This window comes from Periplaneta americana, chromosome 4, assembly GCF_040183065.1.
Source record: "Periplaneta americana isolate PAMFEO1 chromosome 4, P.americana_PAMFEO1_priV1, whole genome shotgun sequence".
NCBI lineage: Eukaryota > Metazoa > Arthropoda > Insecta > Blattodea > Blattidae > Periplaneta > Periplaneta americana.
The window spans coordinates 135,511,302-135,528,060 of NC_091120.1; the positions used below are offsets into that span (position 1 = coordinate 135,511,302).

At 35.2% G+C, this 16,759-nt stretch overlaps 1 protein-coding gene across 3 annotated transcripts in view; it reads right to left on the reverse strand.

The window, feature by feature from the left end:
* The window catches only part of teq (Tequila), a 103,555-nt gene that overhangs the window by 36,089 nt on the left and 50,707 nt on the right, over positions 1 to 16,759 (reverse strand). For all 3 annotated transcript variants that reach the window (XM_069823998.1, XM_069823997.1, XM_069823999.1), the window contains exons 14-15: positions 10,775 to 10,901; positions 5,995 to 6,239 (exon numbers count right to left, since the gene is read on the reverse strand). In XM_069823998.1, the coding sequence (XP_069680099.1) occupies positions 5,995 to 6,239; positions 10,775 to 10,901 (372 nt within the window). The remainder of the gene's footprint in view (positions 1 to 5,994; positions 6,240 to 10,774; positions 10,902 to 16,759) is intronic.

A 16,759-nucleotide genomic window follows, 5' to 3' on the forward strand; every position in this document is an offset into this window, starting at 1 on the left:
GAAGTAGAACAACTATCACAAGTCACTTAGAGACTGCATAACACGTGCTTCCAATATTCTAGGAGTCAAACATAATATACGCACACACAAATTACGCACTAAAATCTCTATAAGTCACTCACTCACTACCTGCAAGTTGCAGCTCGAATTCAAAATAATGATACAATGATTCAGCAGAGACGCAGTAATTTCCCGGTATTTTCTCTCCACAGCATTGGCATCACATGCAGAGATCTATCAGAGGTTTGACCTTTGTAGGTGACAATACATGACTCACATGTGGTAACTTATTGAATCATTGAGGAACAGGGAGTTTAAAATACCTTCATAATTATCATAATAAAATTAAAATTTAACTATACAGTTTAATTACTTTTGTGCTTTTAATTTAAAAATTAGGGAGTGAAAACCGAAAATGGCTAGAAAAATGGCTAGGAATGCCATTAGTGGCTAATTGTCACTTTAAAAAGGTTAGATCTAGCCATTAATTGGCTAAATTGAATCACTGCTCTGAAATCTGTCACTGACTGCAGTATCCTCCACTAGGAATAAGCGTCAAACTTCTAAATCTCTATGCCGACCTTGGTGTTGCCCTAGAGCACCTGCAAGATATGAGTAGATCTACGTTTCACTAGTAAGACGAGATTAATTCAGCAATTAAGGGAGAGGAGAGTGAAAATAAAAAATCACATTCAATTTTCCCATACGTACAAAATGTATTATGGAACCAATAATCAATATATAAAAACTAGTCTATTCTTACAAACCATTTCAATTCAACTATTTATAACATTTTATCTTAAAAATGTTTCAAATCACTATCCTGAAGGTACAGTGGGACATTTCGAAAATTACAGTTCTACGTGAGTTGGCACGAAAGTGATGTCTACTCTTTTTTTTTTCTTTCAAACTTGGCGACCCATAATGTTGTGAATTTCATATAGGGACCACAAGATGTTTCTATTTCACCATATGTAGCGACAATGCGATACATCACATGAAAGTGAAACAATAACTTTTCAAAATGGCGAATGTTTTTTATATCCATATAAAACAAATTCCTCATTGTGGAGAAAATTAGTCCAATTGAGAACCATACTCGTCTAAGAAATGTGTACTGTAACAGTACTGTATGCATCAGCAATGGCAGTGACAGAATGCAACAAAGTTCGAATCGACGCACTCAACAAAGACCACAACACATGAACTGTGTGCTGCAGTAAGCATTGGAAAGCCAGCTTTGATAGCTATCGTTAAAGAGCTTCATTACAGAGAAGTTTTCTCCTGGTGAGTACCAAAGACTGACAGACGAGCAAACCCAGAAAGACATTTGTCCGGAGCTGCTGGAGCATTATGCAAATGAGGGGATATTTTTCTTTCACTCATCAAGGAGATGAAACCTCGGTCCACTATTATGAGCTGAAACAAAGTGTTCATGCTGATCTCTAGAATCGTAATAAAGATTTTTACTGGGATGGAATACAGCATTTCGTTCACAGATGGTACAGGTGCGTAGAAAATGAAGGCAACTTCGTAGAAAAATAACAGGACGTCTATGGAAGATGTAGTAATACTTCGTTTAAATATCATAATACTAGCAATAAAATTAAAGTTTCTGAGAAAAAAATTAGGAGAGAAAACTTTTGTAATCTCACTAATGTAATAAGTTAATTGAAGTCACAAGTCTTCAGTGCTTTACCTTTAATGTCAGACGAAGTAATTTTTAACACAATACACATTTATACTTTACACCACCCAAGGTAAACACTCTGCAAGAAAGTAACAGTTATATGTGTAGATGGACTTTAGTAGCTCTTGAATTATAAGGCTATAATTGATATGGAGTGACACAGCATCCTATGGTCAAATCAAAGATATTAAGTAGCAACTTCTCCTGAGAACTTTCTGAGAAAGATTGAAGTTAATCTTTGATTCGACTCTTAATCTTACCAGTCCATTTTCAGATATGTCATTTTAATTAAACAGGGTGCAGAAAAAATACTTTTAAGAAATCCATGAGGTGATAGATAGCACCAAAAGGAAACCAAGGTAGGAAACCAAAGGTAGGAAATAGGTAATTACTGCGCTAAGAGCATATGTTCCATAACATCGATCATTTTAGATGTAGGGAATTTTTTTTAATACCATTTAAGGTGCAGTACCTGATGTGGTACAGTACTCTATCTTTTGTATGGTACTGCATCAGGTTATAGCAAAAAAGTAAAACATTTACACTGGCTTGGACAGGTATTGGGAATGATGTTCTGATTAGTTCTTCCTCATTCGCACTGGGCCATAAAGGAATTTGTGGTGGATAAAGCAGGCGCGAGGGATTTTTCTCGAGGTACTCTCATTTCCCATCACCATTATCAGCATTATTTCACCATGTTCCACAATCAACCTCACTCTTTGAGGTCCAGAGCCAGGCCTCCAGAACCATAAAAACTGGCTGAAAGTTGCACACATTCGTGTACAATAAAGACTATTACTGCAAAGGCTGAACGTACAAGATTACGGGTACTTATTTTTCTGGAAGAGGTGTTCCTAGTTTCAAGACCAGAAACATTATTATTATTATTATTATTATTATTATTATTATTATTATTATTATCATCATCATCATCATCATTATAATCATTATCTTCATTATCACCATCATTATCATTATTATAATTTTTTAATTTGTGCCCAAAAAGTAAAAAATTCTTACCTAAAATAACTAATACATGTCTCCTCTTATTTTGCTACAGACTATCACAGTACCATTAAGAGTCCTTCCGAATGGCTTATCAACGATATTTGAAAGGTTTCAAACCAGGCATGACTAATCCATATGGCAACCTTAGCTACGATAAGCATTGTATAATTCTTAAAAATTCACCATTCTCAAATTAGTATGAACACATGAACTCGAATCTCATAATTAGCATGGTCCCCAAAGACAACTGAAAAAAATCGTTCTTCTTGACATGTCTTGAAATTTAGCCAACTTGTCTCCAACATTTCCCAATTATGTGAACAATATATATCCTATATCAATTAGAGTAATCATACTGGTTTACTAATTCTACAGTATGACTTAGTATTTTATTCATAATTACCAGAGTTCGGATTATTAGGTTTGTACCTATTTTGTTCCTTGCCACATATATCGAATATTTTAACACAATTTTTAGTTTAATGCACCTTGCAATGAAATATATTAATCTTATTACTTACCTAGTGAACCCAGAGGTTCATTGCCACCCTCACATAAGCTCACCATCGATTCCTATCCTGAGCAAGATTAATCCAGTCTCTACCATCATATCCCACGTCCCTCAAACCCATTTTATATTATCTTCCCAGCTACGTCTCGGCCTCCCCAATGGTATTTTTCCCTCCAGCCTCCCAATTGACACACTATATTCATTTCTGGATTCTCCCATATGTGCTACAAGCCCTGCCCATCTCAAACATCTCGATTTAATGTTCTTAATTATGTCAGGTGAAGAATACAATGTGTGCAGTTCTGTGTTATGTAACTTTCTTCGTTCTTTTAATCTATCACTCTTAGCCCCAAATATTTTCCTAAGCATCTTATTCTCGAACACCCTTAACCTCTATTCCTCTCTCAAAGTGAGAGTCCAAGTTTCACAACCATCAGAACAACCAATAATATAACTGTTTTATAAATTCTAACTTTCAACGTTTTTGACAGCAGACTAGATGACAAAAGCTTCTCAACCGAATAATAACAGCCATTTCCCATATTTATTCTATGTTTAATATCCTTCTGAATGTCATTTATTTGTTACTGTTACTCCAAGATATTTTAATTTTTCCACCTCTTCAAAGGATAAATTTCCAATTTGTGTATTTCCATTTCGTATAATGTTCTGGTCGAGAGACATAATCATATACTTTGTATTTTCGGGATTTACTTTCAAACCTATCTCTTTAATCTTATAAAATCTAAAAAAGGCTAAATGACGCATGTAAACCTAAACGGGGCTAAATGAAGCCTTTTTAGGCTAAAGAAAGACTAAAAAGGACAAAAATAACTAAAATGGGTAGGTGCTTAATAAATAATAATTATATTTACAATAAAAGAAAACACTGTCTTGAAAAGATAAACAATCTAGCTGTATTAATACTACAAGACTTTTAAATAACTTAATCTTATTGCTTTAATAGTTATGTATTTCTATATTAACTTCTTCTTCTTCCCTTCAAGTATTAGGCCAAATGACCTGTTACGATCTCACAGTTGAATTTTCAATCCAGTGCTTCTTTGGACGACTGAGAGATCTCTTCCCATTTGGACGATAGTGGAGCATGACTTTTGGGATTCTGTCTCTATGCATGCGATGCAGATGATTTATCCAGTTGTTCTGATATTGTTTTACGTGATTAATTACAGGTTCTAGTTGTAATTCTTCCATTACATCTTCATTGCGTTTGTGATCCCATTTCGTATATTCCGCGGTATATCTCATAAATTTCATTTCATTAGCTGTTATTCTGCTTTCGTCTTTCTTCCTCAATGTCCATGCCTCACTGCCGTAACACAGTACAGGTCTCGCCAAGGTCTTGTATAGGCGAATTCTAGTATGCCTTTGTACTAGGGAAGGTTTCATAATGTTGTTAATTATTCCCATTGTTTTGGTGTATTTAGAAATTTTCTGTGAAATGTCTACTTCATCGAAAAAAGATAATGTGTACCGCTATCCGAGATATGTAAAATAATTTACTCTTTCTAATATTTTTTAATTTAAACATATTCTGCTAGGCACAGGGTATTTTCCGCAGAAGGCCATAATTTTAGTTTTTTCTTTATTGATTTTCATATCATATTTAATTTCAATTTTGTTAAAATTAAAAACTGAACGTTGTAATTCGTCTTCTGAGGATGCCACCAGAGCTAAATCGTCTGCAAAAAGTAATGAATCTAGTTGTAAATGTCTGTTGAGTTGTATATATCCATGAGGCAATTGTTTCCATTCTCTAATTATTTGATTCATATATATAATAAATAGCAACGGTGAAAGGCCACAGCCTTGTCTTACTCCTGTATGAATTTCTGTCCAATGCGATAATTTATTGTCACACCTTACTGCAATTAGATTTGTTTTATAGATATTAAGTTCTGTGGCTAATACATTTAATAATTTATTTCTGTTCACCCTATCAGATGTTTTTTCCAAATCAATGAAAGCAATATGTGTTTCTAAGTTGAATTCCCGGTGTTTTTCCATCAATAATTTTAATGTAAAATATCCATCGCAACATGATCTTCCCTTTTGGAAGCCATTTTGTTCTTCTCCGAAAAGTGTTTCATAATGTTTATACAATTTGTTCTTGATTATGCTGGTAAAGATTTTATATCCTGTATTGTATATCAACACTGTGCTTAAATTATGACATTAATACATTGTCGGTGTCTGCACGTCTGGGTGCAGATTGGTCTTCAAAAACTAAAAAAAGATTTTTCAACAAAATCTAGGATTTGTCAAAATGAGGGACAATGTGCTGTTGTTACTCAGGAGGAAAAAATTATGGGCAAATTACCTTGGGGTCCAGCATCTGTGGCAATGAAAGTTGCTCTCATAACATACTGTGGTGATGAAAGCATTGTTGACAGAAAATATAAAAAGATTTGCACCAGAAAATTTAGAAATGTGGCTTGTCATAATGTAATCAACACAGTTGAAAAAGTATTTCAGTTCACTGATCAGTAAAAAAGTAAGTTAATTGGTCTCTTTTCCATTATTATTTCATTATGTGTATAATAAAGGATTGTGTGTTATAATGTTTATAAAAACCTAAAAAGGCTATTTTCTTTATAAAATGGTCCTTAAAAATCCTAAAAATCCGAATCCTAAATAATGTCTTTTCTCTACTAAACCTACAATATTTCTCTTGTTTAAAAACATTTTCACGTGCACATACATTCAAGCATCAGGACAATAGCAGCATGTTACGAAATATTCTGAATAGCTGAAAATTACTTACTTCATCAGGCAGGCAGTCATGAACTCCCCAGCCCTCAAATTCACACTCTCGTAGGGAAGTCTCATTGCCACGGCACCTGAGATCATCAACCAGAAAAACTGAATCTTTCTTGTTAGTGTGTGATATGTACGATCCCGGAGGTAGGACTTCAGCAGCCCCAAGAGGGAAGCCAACTTCTCGACAGATAACGTCTGCGTCTTCCAACCCAAACAAATCGTCACAAATTACGCCCCATTGTCCAAACACTGAAAAAAAAGGGATAGCCATTATTCTTAGTTGCAGTTTCTAAGGTGTAGATGGAATGAATTCTTGGACTGCAAGTAATAGACAATGAAAGGAGAAGTGTGAAATGTGGTGAGTGCATCTAAGTCCTTCCGAATGGCTCACAAAGATCATATCTATAGAGGATCCACCGAAAGTGGTTGTTTTTTGGATGCCAAAAACTCATGAAGTTTAGAAACTGAGAGTTCTCATTAAACATGAAGTCCAAATTGAAATTGACCATGTGTATGATAGGTATTTCTGAATCCTTGTACCCTCGTCTATCCCTTTTAGTGCATTTCGCCAGTCGCTATTTTTGGAAATGTTTGAAATTTTCACTGTTACTTTCACAAACTGGGTCCCGTAACTCTCGTACTTCAACTTGCAAATAAATTGTTTTTTCTTTAAGCTACAGAACGAGATACTATGTGCCACTAAAAATATACGGTAATAATTAATAAATTGCGTTCTTCATTTAATTTCTTTTTTGCTTACAATAAAAACAAAACAATAATTATAAAAATCTTAATCATATAAATAACTATTACTTCATGGAAAAGCCATCTGTATTCGCAGCAGCTCTGATTCCACTACACGATGAAGCACATTTCCTCTCTCACATAGCCTTCAACCAGGTTCTGTACTCTCCTTTTCGTTCGGCTTCTAACATACGTGTTTTTTCTGAATCCTTGTACTGAAGGCCACTCTTCATAGTGTATTCCGCTGGTCGCAATGGTATTTTGCTCCGAATTTCTTGGGTATGTTTGAAATTTTCACTACTACTTTCACAGACTGGGTCTCGTATCTCTCGTAATTTAACTCGCAGATCAATGACACTTTTATCCACTGACAGCGTTGTCTTTAAGCTACAGAACGAGGTATTGTTCGCTTCTGTATTTCAAATAACATTGGCGCAATTGGTCCTGACTCACACCACGACACCACACTGAGGTCTCCAAAGATGGCCAATTTCGCCGCTCCCCTTCTCGCCTCCCCCCCCCCCTCACTTCTCACATATCTGGTCCAATTGGTTTACATATTGTTAAGAAGCAACATCTGGAGCGTTCAGAACACAAGAGAATGAAGTCCACTTTTGGTTAAATGGGAGATATTTCGTCTGTACATACCTTAGATGAGCCTACTTTCAGAGCATAAAGGAACCATGTCCTCACAATCTTTGTAATGGTGCAGATGTTTAAAATCACACTCACCTTTAATGGGTTATTAACTATACATAAAGACTTTAAATCTAATTTTCTGGAAAGTTTATATTTGTGACTTGATTCCATTATGCTCTGGATGCCCCAACTGTAAATAAAGCATTAACGTAGCTCTTATAGTTTTCATGCAGTAAGTATTTAAAATTTTGTACTTCTTGGAACATCCGAAACTCCATATGTATCCCATCACCCACATTCGGGTAAAGACGTAGTTCTAAGTCAAGAACAGGAGAGAGCATGACGCTCGTAACATATACAACGCACGTGATGGATAAGACTCCATCCTCCACCTACTTCCGTATAGTCGTATAGATATCTTTAGTATTATGACCTCTTATCTCCTTCCATCTCCGCGCACCTTATAAACTTTCAAACATCTTACAAATTTGAACGAAATAACAGAAATGTAATTAAAGCATTGTGAGATATCAACATTTAGACTCCTAAATAATATTCCCAACACAATGATAATGGTGATGAAAAACGGGAGAACCTCGAGAATAACCCATTTTAGCCACCACAAATTCTTCCCTGACCCAGATAAGGATCGAACCCAGGTAACCCAGAGTGGAAAGCAGAGAGGCTAACCACTCGGTCATGGGAGAGGTAGCAGCCATATTCATGCACCATTCTGTTTCCCCACTTAGGTGTATACTGTTCAACCTGTTTATTATACTCATAGTATCTGACTGCGTGTTTTAGCAGAATTTGAAATGACGGAAAATAGAAATAAAAATAGAAGATAAAATGATTTTACGAATAAATAATCGAAGTGAGGTCCTTATCTTTTAATTAATATATATATATTTTTTTCGGTATTGAGGAAGGGCTCGAAGGCTACTACTGCAGTCTCTAGTGGGCTTACTGTGTTTGCTACTTTTATACTTTTTACTACAGTTAATTCCCGATTTACCACGAAAATCGTCTGTAGCTGCATTTAGATTGGCAACAGGCCATGATTGTTTGGCCAAACACCTGCGTAGAATTGGAATATATCAGTCCCCTAACTGCCCATTGTGCAACTCAAACCAAGAAATGGATTCGGAACATCTCAAAATCTGTGCTTCAGTGGCTGACCATGATAATATCTTTGAAAAATATTGGGGTGCAAGAGGTCAAATGACTTTATTGTCAAACACCTGGCATTAGAAAAAAATAACAACTTTTATACTGGGAATGATTCGCAATCTTACAGCTATCGTGACACAGTTGTGAAATGCCATGTCAATTCAGTCTGCACGTTTTAAGGTTTTGGTGAAGCCCTACTACAGTGGTTCTCCACCATCCTGAAAGTGTAGGCCTACTATACCTCAGTCATCTGTACGTCAGTCACATTACTACATCATTCTACATCATTTTCGGCGAATACTATTGAAATTATGGCAATAAAGGAGAAAAATTGGAGAATCACGGGAAAAATCATCAGAAACTTTGGCTTTTTTCACCACAAATACCATTCTGCTATTGCTGGAAATTAAATCTAAGTTTTCAATTATTGTAAGCCAGTGCTTTGTCAACTGAGCTACCCAGACGGATAACTTGCTATATAAATCTCAAATAATTGTAATATGCTTTGTTGCACATATCATAATTCAGTACTAAGGCAACAGAATTTCAACCAATGGACAAAACTGGAAAGGATTAGATTCACAGATACCTTGCCTCCTGCTTCAGTTACCTATCATTGTATCACAATCTCTACACACGCACGCAAAATAGCCGCATACTAGCCATACCCACACATAAGACATCATCATATTCATCATCATACACAATCTCGCTATTGCGCTTGTGGAATACCCTACCCAGTGACATCAGAGATTGTCGATATTTAACAGTATTCAAAAACTAAATTATTAAGCATTTTCTTACTGTGTAGAGTGCAATGCAGTACACTGAGTACCGGTATTCTAACTTATTGCAAATGTTTCGATATTGTTACTGTTTTGTTTTTCTTGATATTTGTACAATCAGTTACTTATTTCCAGACATTTAGTTGTTTTCTTTAATCACTAATATATTAGGCAGTTAATACTCGTAACAGGTGGTTATAATTAAACTGATGGTGTTCAGCATGGCATAGCAGGACTGTAATGATGGTAGGAGTGTGAAACCTCGTAGATATGCTAATTAAGCAATGCGCTCGCGAATTTATGCTAAAAATAATTAGTTACAGGTTTTCCCACCAGGTGAGAATATGGCGCTGTAAGCAGTCAGAACGTAGTATGGGTGCAGAAAAGGCAGGAAATATCAACATGTTGCATTTTTAACATGGCATGGTCGTCAGTTGCTCATTATCTGGTGAAATCAGAGTGACATGTCATATGCTAGCCTTTAGATCAGGCAGAGACCAGATATGTCCCTGATCTTTCAAATATCCCCACAACCAGAAGTCACATGGATTTAGGTCGGGGGATCTTGAAGGCCATACATCTGGAAATTGCCTAGAGATGATGTGATCGTTACTGAAAGTTTCTCGCAGCAAATCTTTCACCTGGCGAGCAACATGTGGTGTTGCCCCATCTTGCGTGAAAATAATGGTGTGGTCACAGTTGCGTTCTTGCAAAGCTGGAATCACGTGTTGCACAAGCAGGTCCCTATAACGTGCAGTCTGTGCTGTGCCACGCTGAACACTGTCAGTTTAATTGTAACCACCTGGATACTTTGCCGCACTACTTTAGGGCCTATTGCACTAGAACACTTTGCCGAACTGCTTTTAAATTATACATAAATGGTTTACAAAATTTTAATGCACTCAGATTACGGAACTTTGATATATCAATATCAAATTTAGCGAACATTTTAGCATTGACTAAATAGACCATAAAGTTGAAGACGTCATTAATTTAGATTTTCTAGGAAATGCGCCAACATAACATTTTCTATGATCATAGTTACCTTTCTACCCACAGTCCTGGATCAAACTATGCATTAGTACTTTTTGTGGCCATTGTGATCCTATTTTTTTTTTGCACTTGTGTTTTTTTGTATTTGTAATTTTTAATTTCATTTTTGTTTCTTATCTACTTCTTCTCTCTGCATGTTTTTTTGTATATGTCTATTTGTATTCTGGTGGTGTGGTAGAGAAGGCCTGATGGCCTTAACTCCGCCAGATTAAATAAATAATAAATATTATTACACTCTACAGGGGGAAAGGAACTAGCCACCCTACCCAATTATCTCCTGGTTTAGTTGCCTCATAAATGGTGCCTTATTGGTATCACTTTTGAGGTTTAGACCTGTCTTTGAAAAGTTGACGAAACAAAAAAAAAAAAAGCTATCCTCTACTTGAAACATACCTTTAACCTCTATACGGCCTTCATGTGAAACATTACTTCCTGCAAGACGAATATCGTAATCAAGATATTCAACAGTACAGTTTTTCTCATCAGATCTGTCGCCACAGTCATTCCTTCCATTACATACCTAATAAAATCAAATCAGACTTAATGTTAATTTTAAAAATTAAATTAAATTAAGAACATTACTGGAACAGATGAAAATGAATAACAATAATTGTACAATGAGTTGATAACATTAAAACTTAAAATCTCATAATTAAGTAAAAATTTAATATAAAAAACATAAAACTTTATATTATAGACAGTGTCATGAAAATGACACATTTTCTCATTATGTATGTTATATATGTTTAGCAATAGTTCAGTTTCTTATCCAGTTACCAACAACTCTATTGTTTGAAGTTTATTTTTTGTAACTATCATGAGATATACATAAATGAAATATTTATTGTTCATCCCCCCAAAAAAAGACATTAACTTATTTACTTTCTCTTTGACATCATGCCTGAAGACTAAGATATCTGACTTGATTTGTAAATTGTAACTTTTGAATACTGATACAATAAAATTGAGGACCGTTTTTGCAAAACTTGCTAACTGCAAAATTTTCAAAATTAAGATTTTGGTGGATTGATGCTAAAAGCTTCTTAGGAAAATCTTATTATTTCCTTCACAGTAGTGTGTCAAAGTATGATCGTTTTTTCAAAACTTGCTTTCTACTATGTGAGAGCTATAGCAAAACTTGCAGTTATTTCAGTTTTTTGTGTTTCCTATAAAATTTAGTTTTTACAGTTAGCAAGTTTTGCAAAAACGATCCTCAAATACAGTACCGGTACGTAGAACTCTCAGGGCCACATTATTTTTCCTTACATAGAGGTCTTTCTAAAAAGGGGATTTTCACTTAATATAAAAGCAAGAACGGGCTGGGATGAGAAATTAAAATACTGGTACCCTTAGACATTGAACTACCAGTACATTACATTTACATATTTTAATACCCATAAAATTTACTATTAGCAAACATACATTAATAATAAACTTTTGAAAACACACAATAGGAAGAATATTTTCACAAAATCACAACATATTTTCAAGTAGACCTACTGTAATTAAATTTACTATTTTCATATACAAACATAAATAGCATTTCTAAAATCTTACTTTCAATCGAGATATCAATGCATACAAGTCAATCGCACTGTATGGCTGCTAGTGCCACACTCACACTATAGGGCCACACAATAGTGTTATTATCAGTAGCGGCTGGTGGTCAAAATAATGAGTGTGCTACAAACTCTATATCGGCCTACTGTAGAGGCCTACACTTACGTATTTATCTTAATTTGGAGTCTCGTCTAGTGATGAAATATGAAGTCCATACGACGTTCTTTCGTACTGCAGAACTTGTCATTTGGCGTTAAACCCCTCCATCTTGGACATCATACTCTTTTCTATTGACAGTATTGCAAGAGCAGTGAGGCGATCCTGGGACATAGTGTTCCTTAAAAACGTTTTTGTGCGTTTCAAGGAAGAAAAACATATTTCTGGCTCAGCAGTGGTCATTGATGTTGTAACCAAAATATTTAACAACTTCGATACTTCACAGAATGGATCCTGTAAATTGTTGGATACTATGTATTGTGACAATTGAACAGCCATTTATATTTCGGAAGTCAGGTCTTCCGTATAGAAATCCAACTTGTATCTGGAACACTCTTTTGTTCAGTATAGTATAGCTGTTGACAGCAACTTCAACAGGTAGATGGCAGCAGCAGTCGGACACTTGAATTACCAAATTACATTGTACATAGTTCCGAATTCTTCCACAAACAAGCATTCTTTCGTTACGCTTTACTTTTGCAATCTCCAAGCTGTGTTGTGCTGAAGCTGACTACAGCACTTTCCCGCGTAAAAATAGCCAATCAGAGCAGTGATTTCAGCTTCGCACATGCGCATAACTGTCTACATTTTTCATGTGGAGCTTTGAGTAGCACAACGAACCCCCTGAGGCACCAAAGAAGGCACGAAGACTAAACACTTTATAACGCGTCATGAACATAACCACGGGAAATTGTCAAATGACAGATCAAATACTATGGTGGTATTACAAATACATTATTTGAGCCAAAATTATCATTGTGCTGTAGCACTGTAGCACATAAGGACGGGCCGCCCCTGGTTATTATGTTATTAGGCCTATATCTTGCACAAAAATCGATCATAAACGTTTGGAATAGGTTCGAAATTTCGTTAAAACGGGTTGTTTATTCGCTAAATCATTCATATGCATTCCTCAAAAGTGGGATTTTCCTTAAACGTGAATTCCTTAAAAGTGGGAATCAAATACTATACATTTTATGGTAATTTTACCAGGGCTTTTGAAATTATTCCTTAAAAATGAAAACATTAAAATTATATGACATCGTGTTTTTCAGAAATACGTACAAAATTGCTATTCTTCAATTTTAAATTTTAATCATCTCTATTATTATTTTCCTCTTTACACAAACGTATATAAAATTGTACATCTGCAGTGGATACCTTCTCACTGCGGTATTGCCGGGAATGAAGCAGCAGACTTTCTGGCAAAAAAAGAAACAACTATCTCCCTTTCATATCCTAACATGCTGCCATTCCATAGAGCATCTACAAATGTAAGAAGTCGAGTGAGACAATGTTTCCTTACAGTTTGGAGGAATAAATTAAGGATAAACACTGGAAGGACGCACTAAACTCCCCTCTCCCCTCTCCAGAAGAGAAGCTATTGCGACGTTCTGCACGGCAGTAGGTCATGACTGTCTGGCTAATCACCTCTACCGCCTGGGTGTACTATCCAGCCCCTATTGCATGCTCAGTGATTGTTCAGACAACATGGACTCAAGTCACATTAAGACTTGTTCAGCGCCTTCATCTGTCAGCTTTGTGGATAGATACTGGGAGGCCAGAGAAAGAATGCAGTAGTTCTAACATCCTTCCTTCGTAGTTTCACTTTGTACATTGTTCACTTTATTTTGTTGTCTATTTTTCATTTTGGTTTTAATCGCCATTGTACGGCCAATGACTCCAGTCAAATGCTACTACATTGAATTAAAAAATATATATATTTATTTATTTATAGAGATATGGAGTGCAAAGCAATTCGTCTCGCTGTGTCTCCTGAAGTAGGATGAAACAAGTACAACTGTTTTTATCGAAGCAACTAATTACAGTAGCTATACAATAACCCATGAAACACGATTTGCAACACAGACAAGAGCCTCTGAGGGGAAAAAGAAATCTCCATCATTGGAATGCAAGATGTATGACCCAGCTAAGAAAACAGAAGCAGAAAAATTAGCAACCGATCATCTATTAAACTACCTCACAATAATGAAATCCAATATCAGCCCAGAAATCAAAGAATTTTATAACTTCATAAATTAGACTACACCACAAAACACACAAATCTCTACAAATTGCATATGGTACCAGTATAATTATGCAAGTCAAATTTGTCCTAGTTGCCAAAATGAAACCAATCAAAGAAATGGACGGCGAAAATACATAAGACATATTGGAAATGGAACTTAGGAAGGAAACAACAAAAAATACTTACAAAGGATGTATCTATATGTGTGTCCATAAGTGTGGGGGCGTATTCCTGAAACCAAAACATAACAAAAAGTTCATATGCACATCGGTCCGCAAACCCTTCGTTAGGGAGTTATGAAAGGAATTTCCTGTAGTGACCCCTGATTATGTAATTCACCTCAAACTTGCGTTTTTCCCACTTTCTTCATTACAGTTGGTCATGACATTTGTTTTGTTTTGTCTGATTGCTTTTGTTCTGTTTTGTGTTATTCACAGTAACATTCGCCAGATTTAAATCCAATGAATTTTTACCTCTGGGAACATTTAAAATCCTTGGTGTGTTCAACACCTGTACCTAATATCGATGTTCTGAGGGAGCTTATCCAAAATGGATTTGATCAAATCCGTAACACCCCAGGACATTTGCACAGAGTATGGCAAAGCATGGAACACAGGCTCAGGGCATGCATCGAAGCAGGAAAAGGTCACTTTGAGCAATTTTTGTAAATGTGTGTTGTTGAATGTATCATATGTACCATTACCAATAAACCCATAACTCCCTAACGAAGAGTTTGCGGACCCATGTTCATATGAACTTTTTGTTATGGTTTGGCGTCAGGAATATGCCCCCACATTTATGGACACATATATAGATACACCCTGTATATGGAACATATACAATCCTTCCAATAAAAAGAATTAAACTTGAATGTACAGTAAGAAGAAAAAATAGAAAGACATTAATAACTGGGCATTTCAATGGACACTCCCCAAGATGGAGTATAAACATACTGTGTTAACAAAGTAATAGAAGATTTGCTGGATTCAACATCTGTGAAACTATTATATCGTTGATAACATAAATATCGGTACCTATTTACATTGTACAAGCCACTCAACTCAGAGTTTATATAATATCTCAACAAATCTCATAGAAATTATTAAAAAATAGTTACAACAAATGCAGAAAGTGAACATAGAGCTGTCATAACTTAAATCCTATTAAAGAACCATTTAAAAAGAAGCACAAAACAGAGAAGCATGTGAAATTTCAAAGAAGCAAAATTAACAACAAAACTAGATGAAATGGTCAGCTCATTTCTTGCAAGATATCAATAACAGCATGTTACAAAACATACCACTGCCACCACCACAACCACTGACATAATAGTATATTATGCAATGAGTCTATAATGATACACGAGTATGTTCATGAAATGAGCGTAAGCGAGTTTCATAATTTTCATACGAGCATCTTGATCATCATTATAGGCAAGATGCATACGACTGTTTTTGTTCGTCTTAATTAAATGTCTAAATTTTGAGTTTTTACAAATATCTGACCTTGTTACTTTAGTGATAATGAAATGGTGAGCATGAGTATATTTTCAGTGTGTTTTCGACTATTGCAACAGATGGCACGAGTGTGAGTTCTTTTCAGCATGTTCCCGAGTAGTGCAACAGATGACAAGCATGTACGCCGTATTTATTAATTTTTTGCAGGACTTGGTTTGAAGATTTTAACCTCAAAGCAAAACACATAGAGAGATGAAGCAAGGGGACAGTTTGAGTCCATTGCTATTTATTATTTTTATGGATGAAGTAATTAAAATATGCAAAAGGAAGACAGCAAAGTTGAGAGTTGGTTATTGAAATATAAGGCCAATATATAGCCAGGTGTTGGTGTATGCACATGACATTTTATTAGTAGTAGAAACAGATAAAAATTACAAGAATGAGTGGTTTAATGGATAAGAATCTTAAGAAGCAATGAAATGATAGTAAATACCAAAAAGAGTAAAGTAATGCAAATAGGTAGAATGGAAGAAACAATAGATACAATCCATATTAATTGTGACAGCGAAGAACTAGAACAGGTGAAAACATATGAAGATGTTGGAATTATTATACATCATAATGTAAAAATAAAAGAAGAAATATTAAACCGAACTAAGAAAGCCTGTAATATTTACTATCAATTAAATAACTTAATATTTGGAAAAATATAAATATAGCCTAAAACAAAATGACAGATATACAAATGTTTAATGTTTATTTGAGCGATTCGATCAACATCACTTTCAAAACTCATGCCTGCCATTTTGGATTGGTGCTCTCAAGGCTTGCAGGATGTTGCGCATACGATATTAATCAATATCGCACATGCTTAGTTGGAAATCGATAGTTGCAATAACGTAATGAATGGCAGTACTTTAATATATGTCATTAAGATACAGTTACGTCATATGTAATGAGCGTATTATAGCATGGTTGAATAAAAATATGTTTTTGCATCCTGGCCTTATGCGCACATTCTCCCACTGATAATAGAAAGGGCATCTTCTCTATTTCTATGTTTCTCTCAGCTTGTGTAGTACTGGTACCTATCATTATTATAATTATAATAATGAA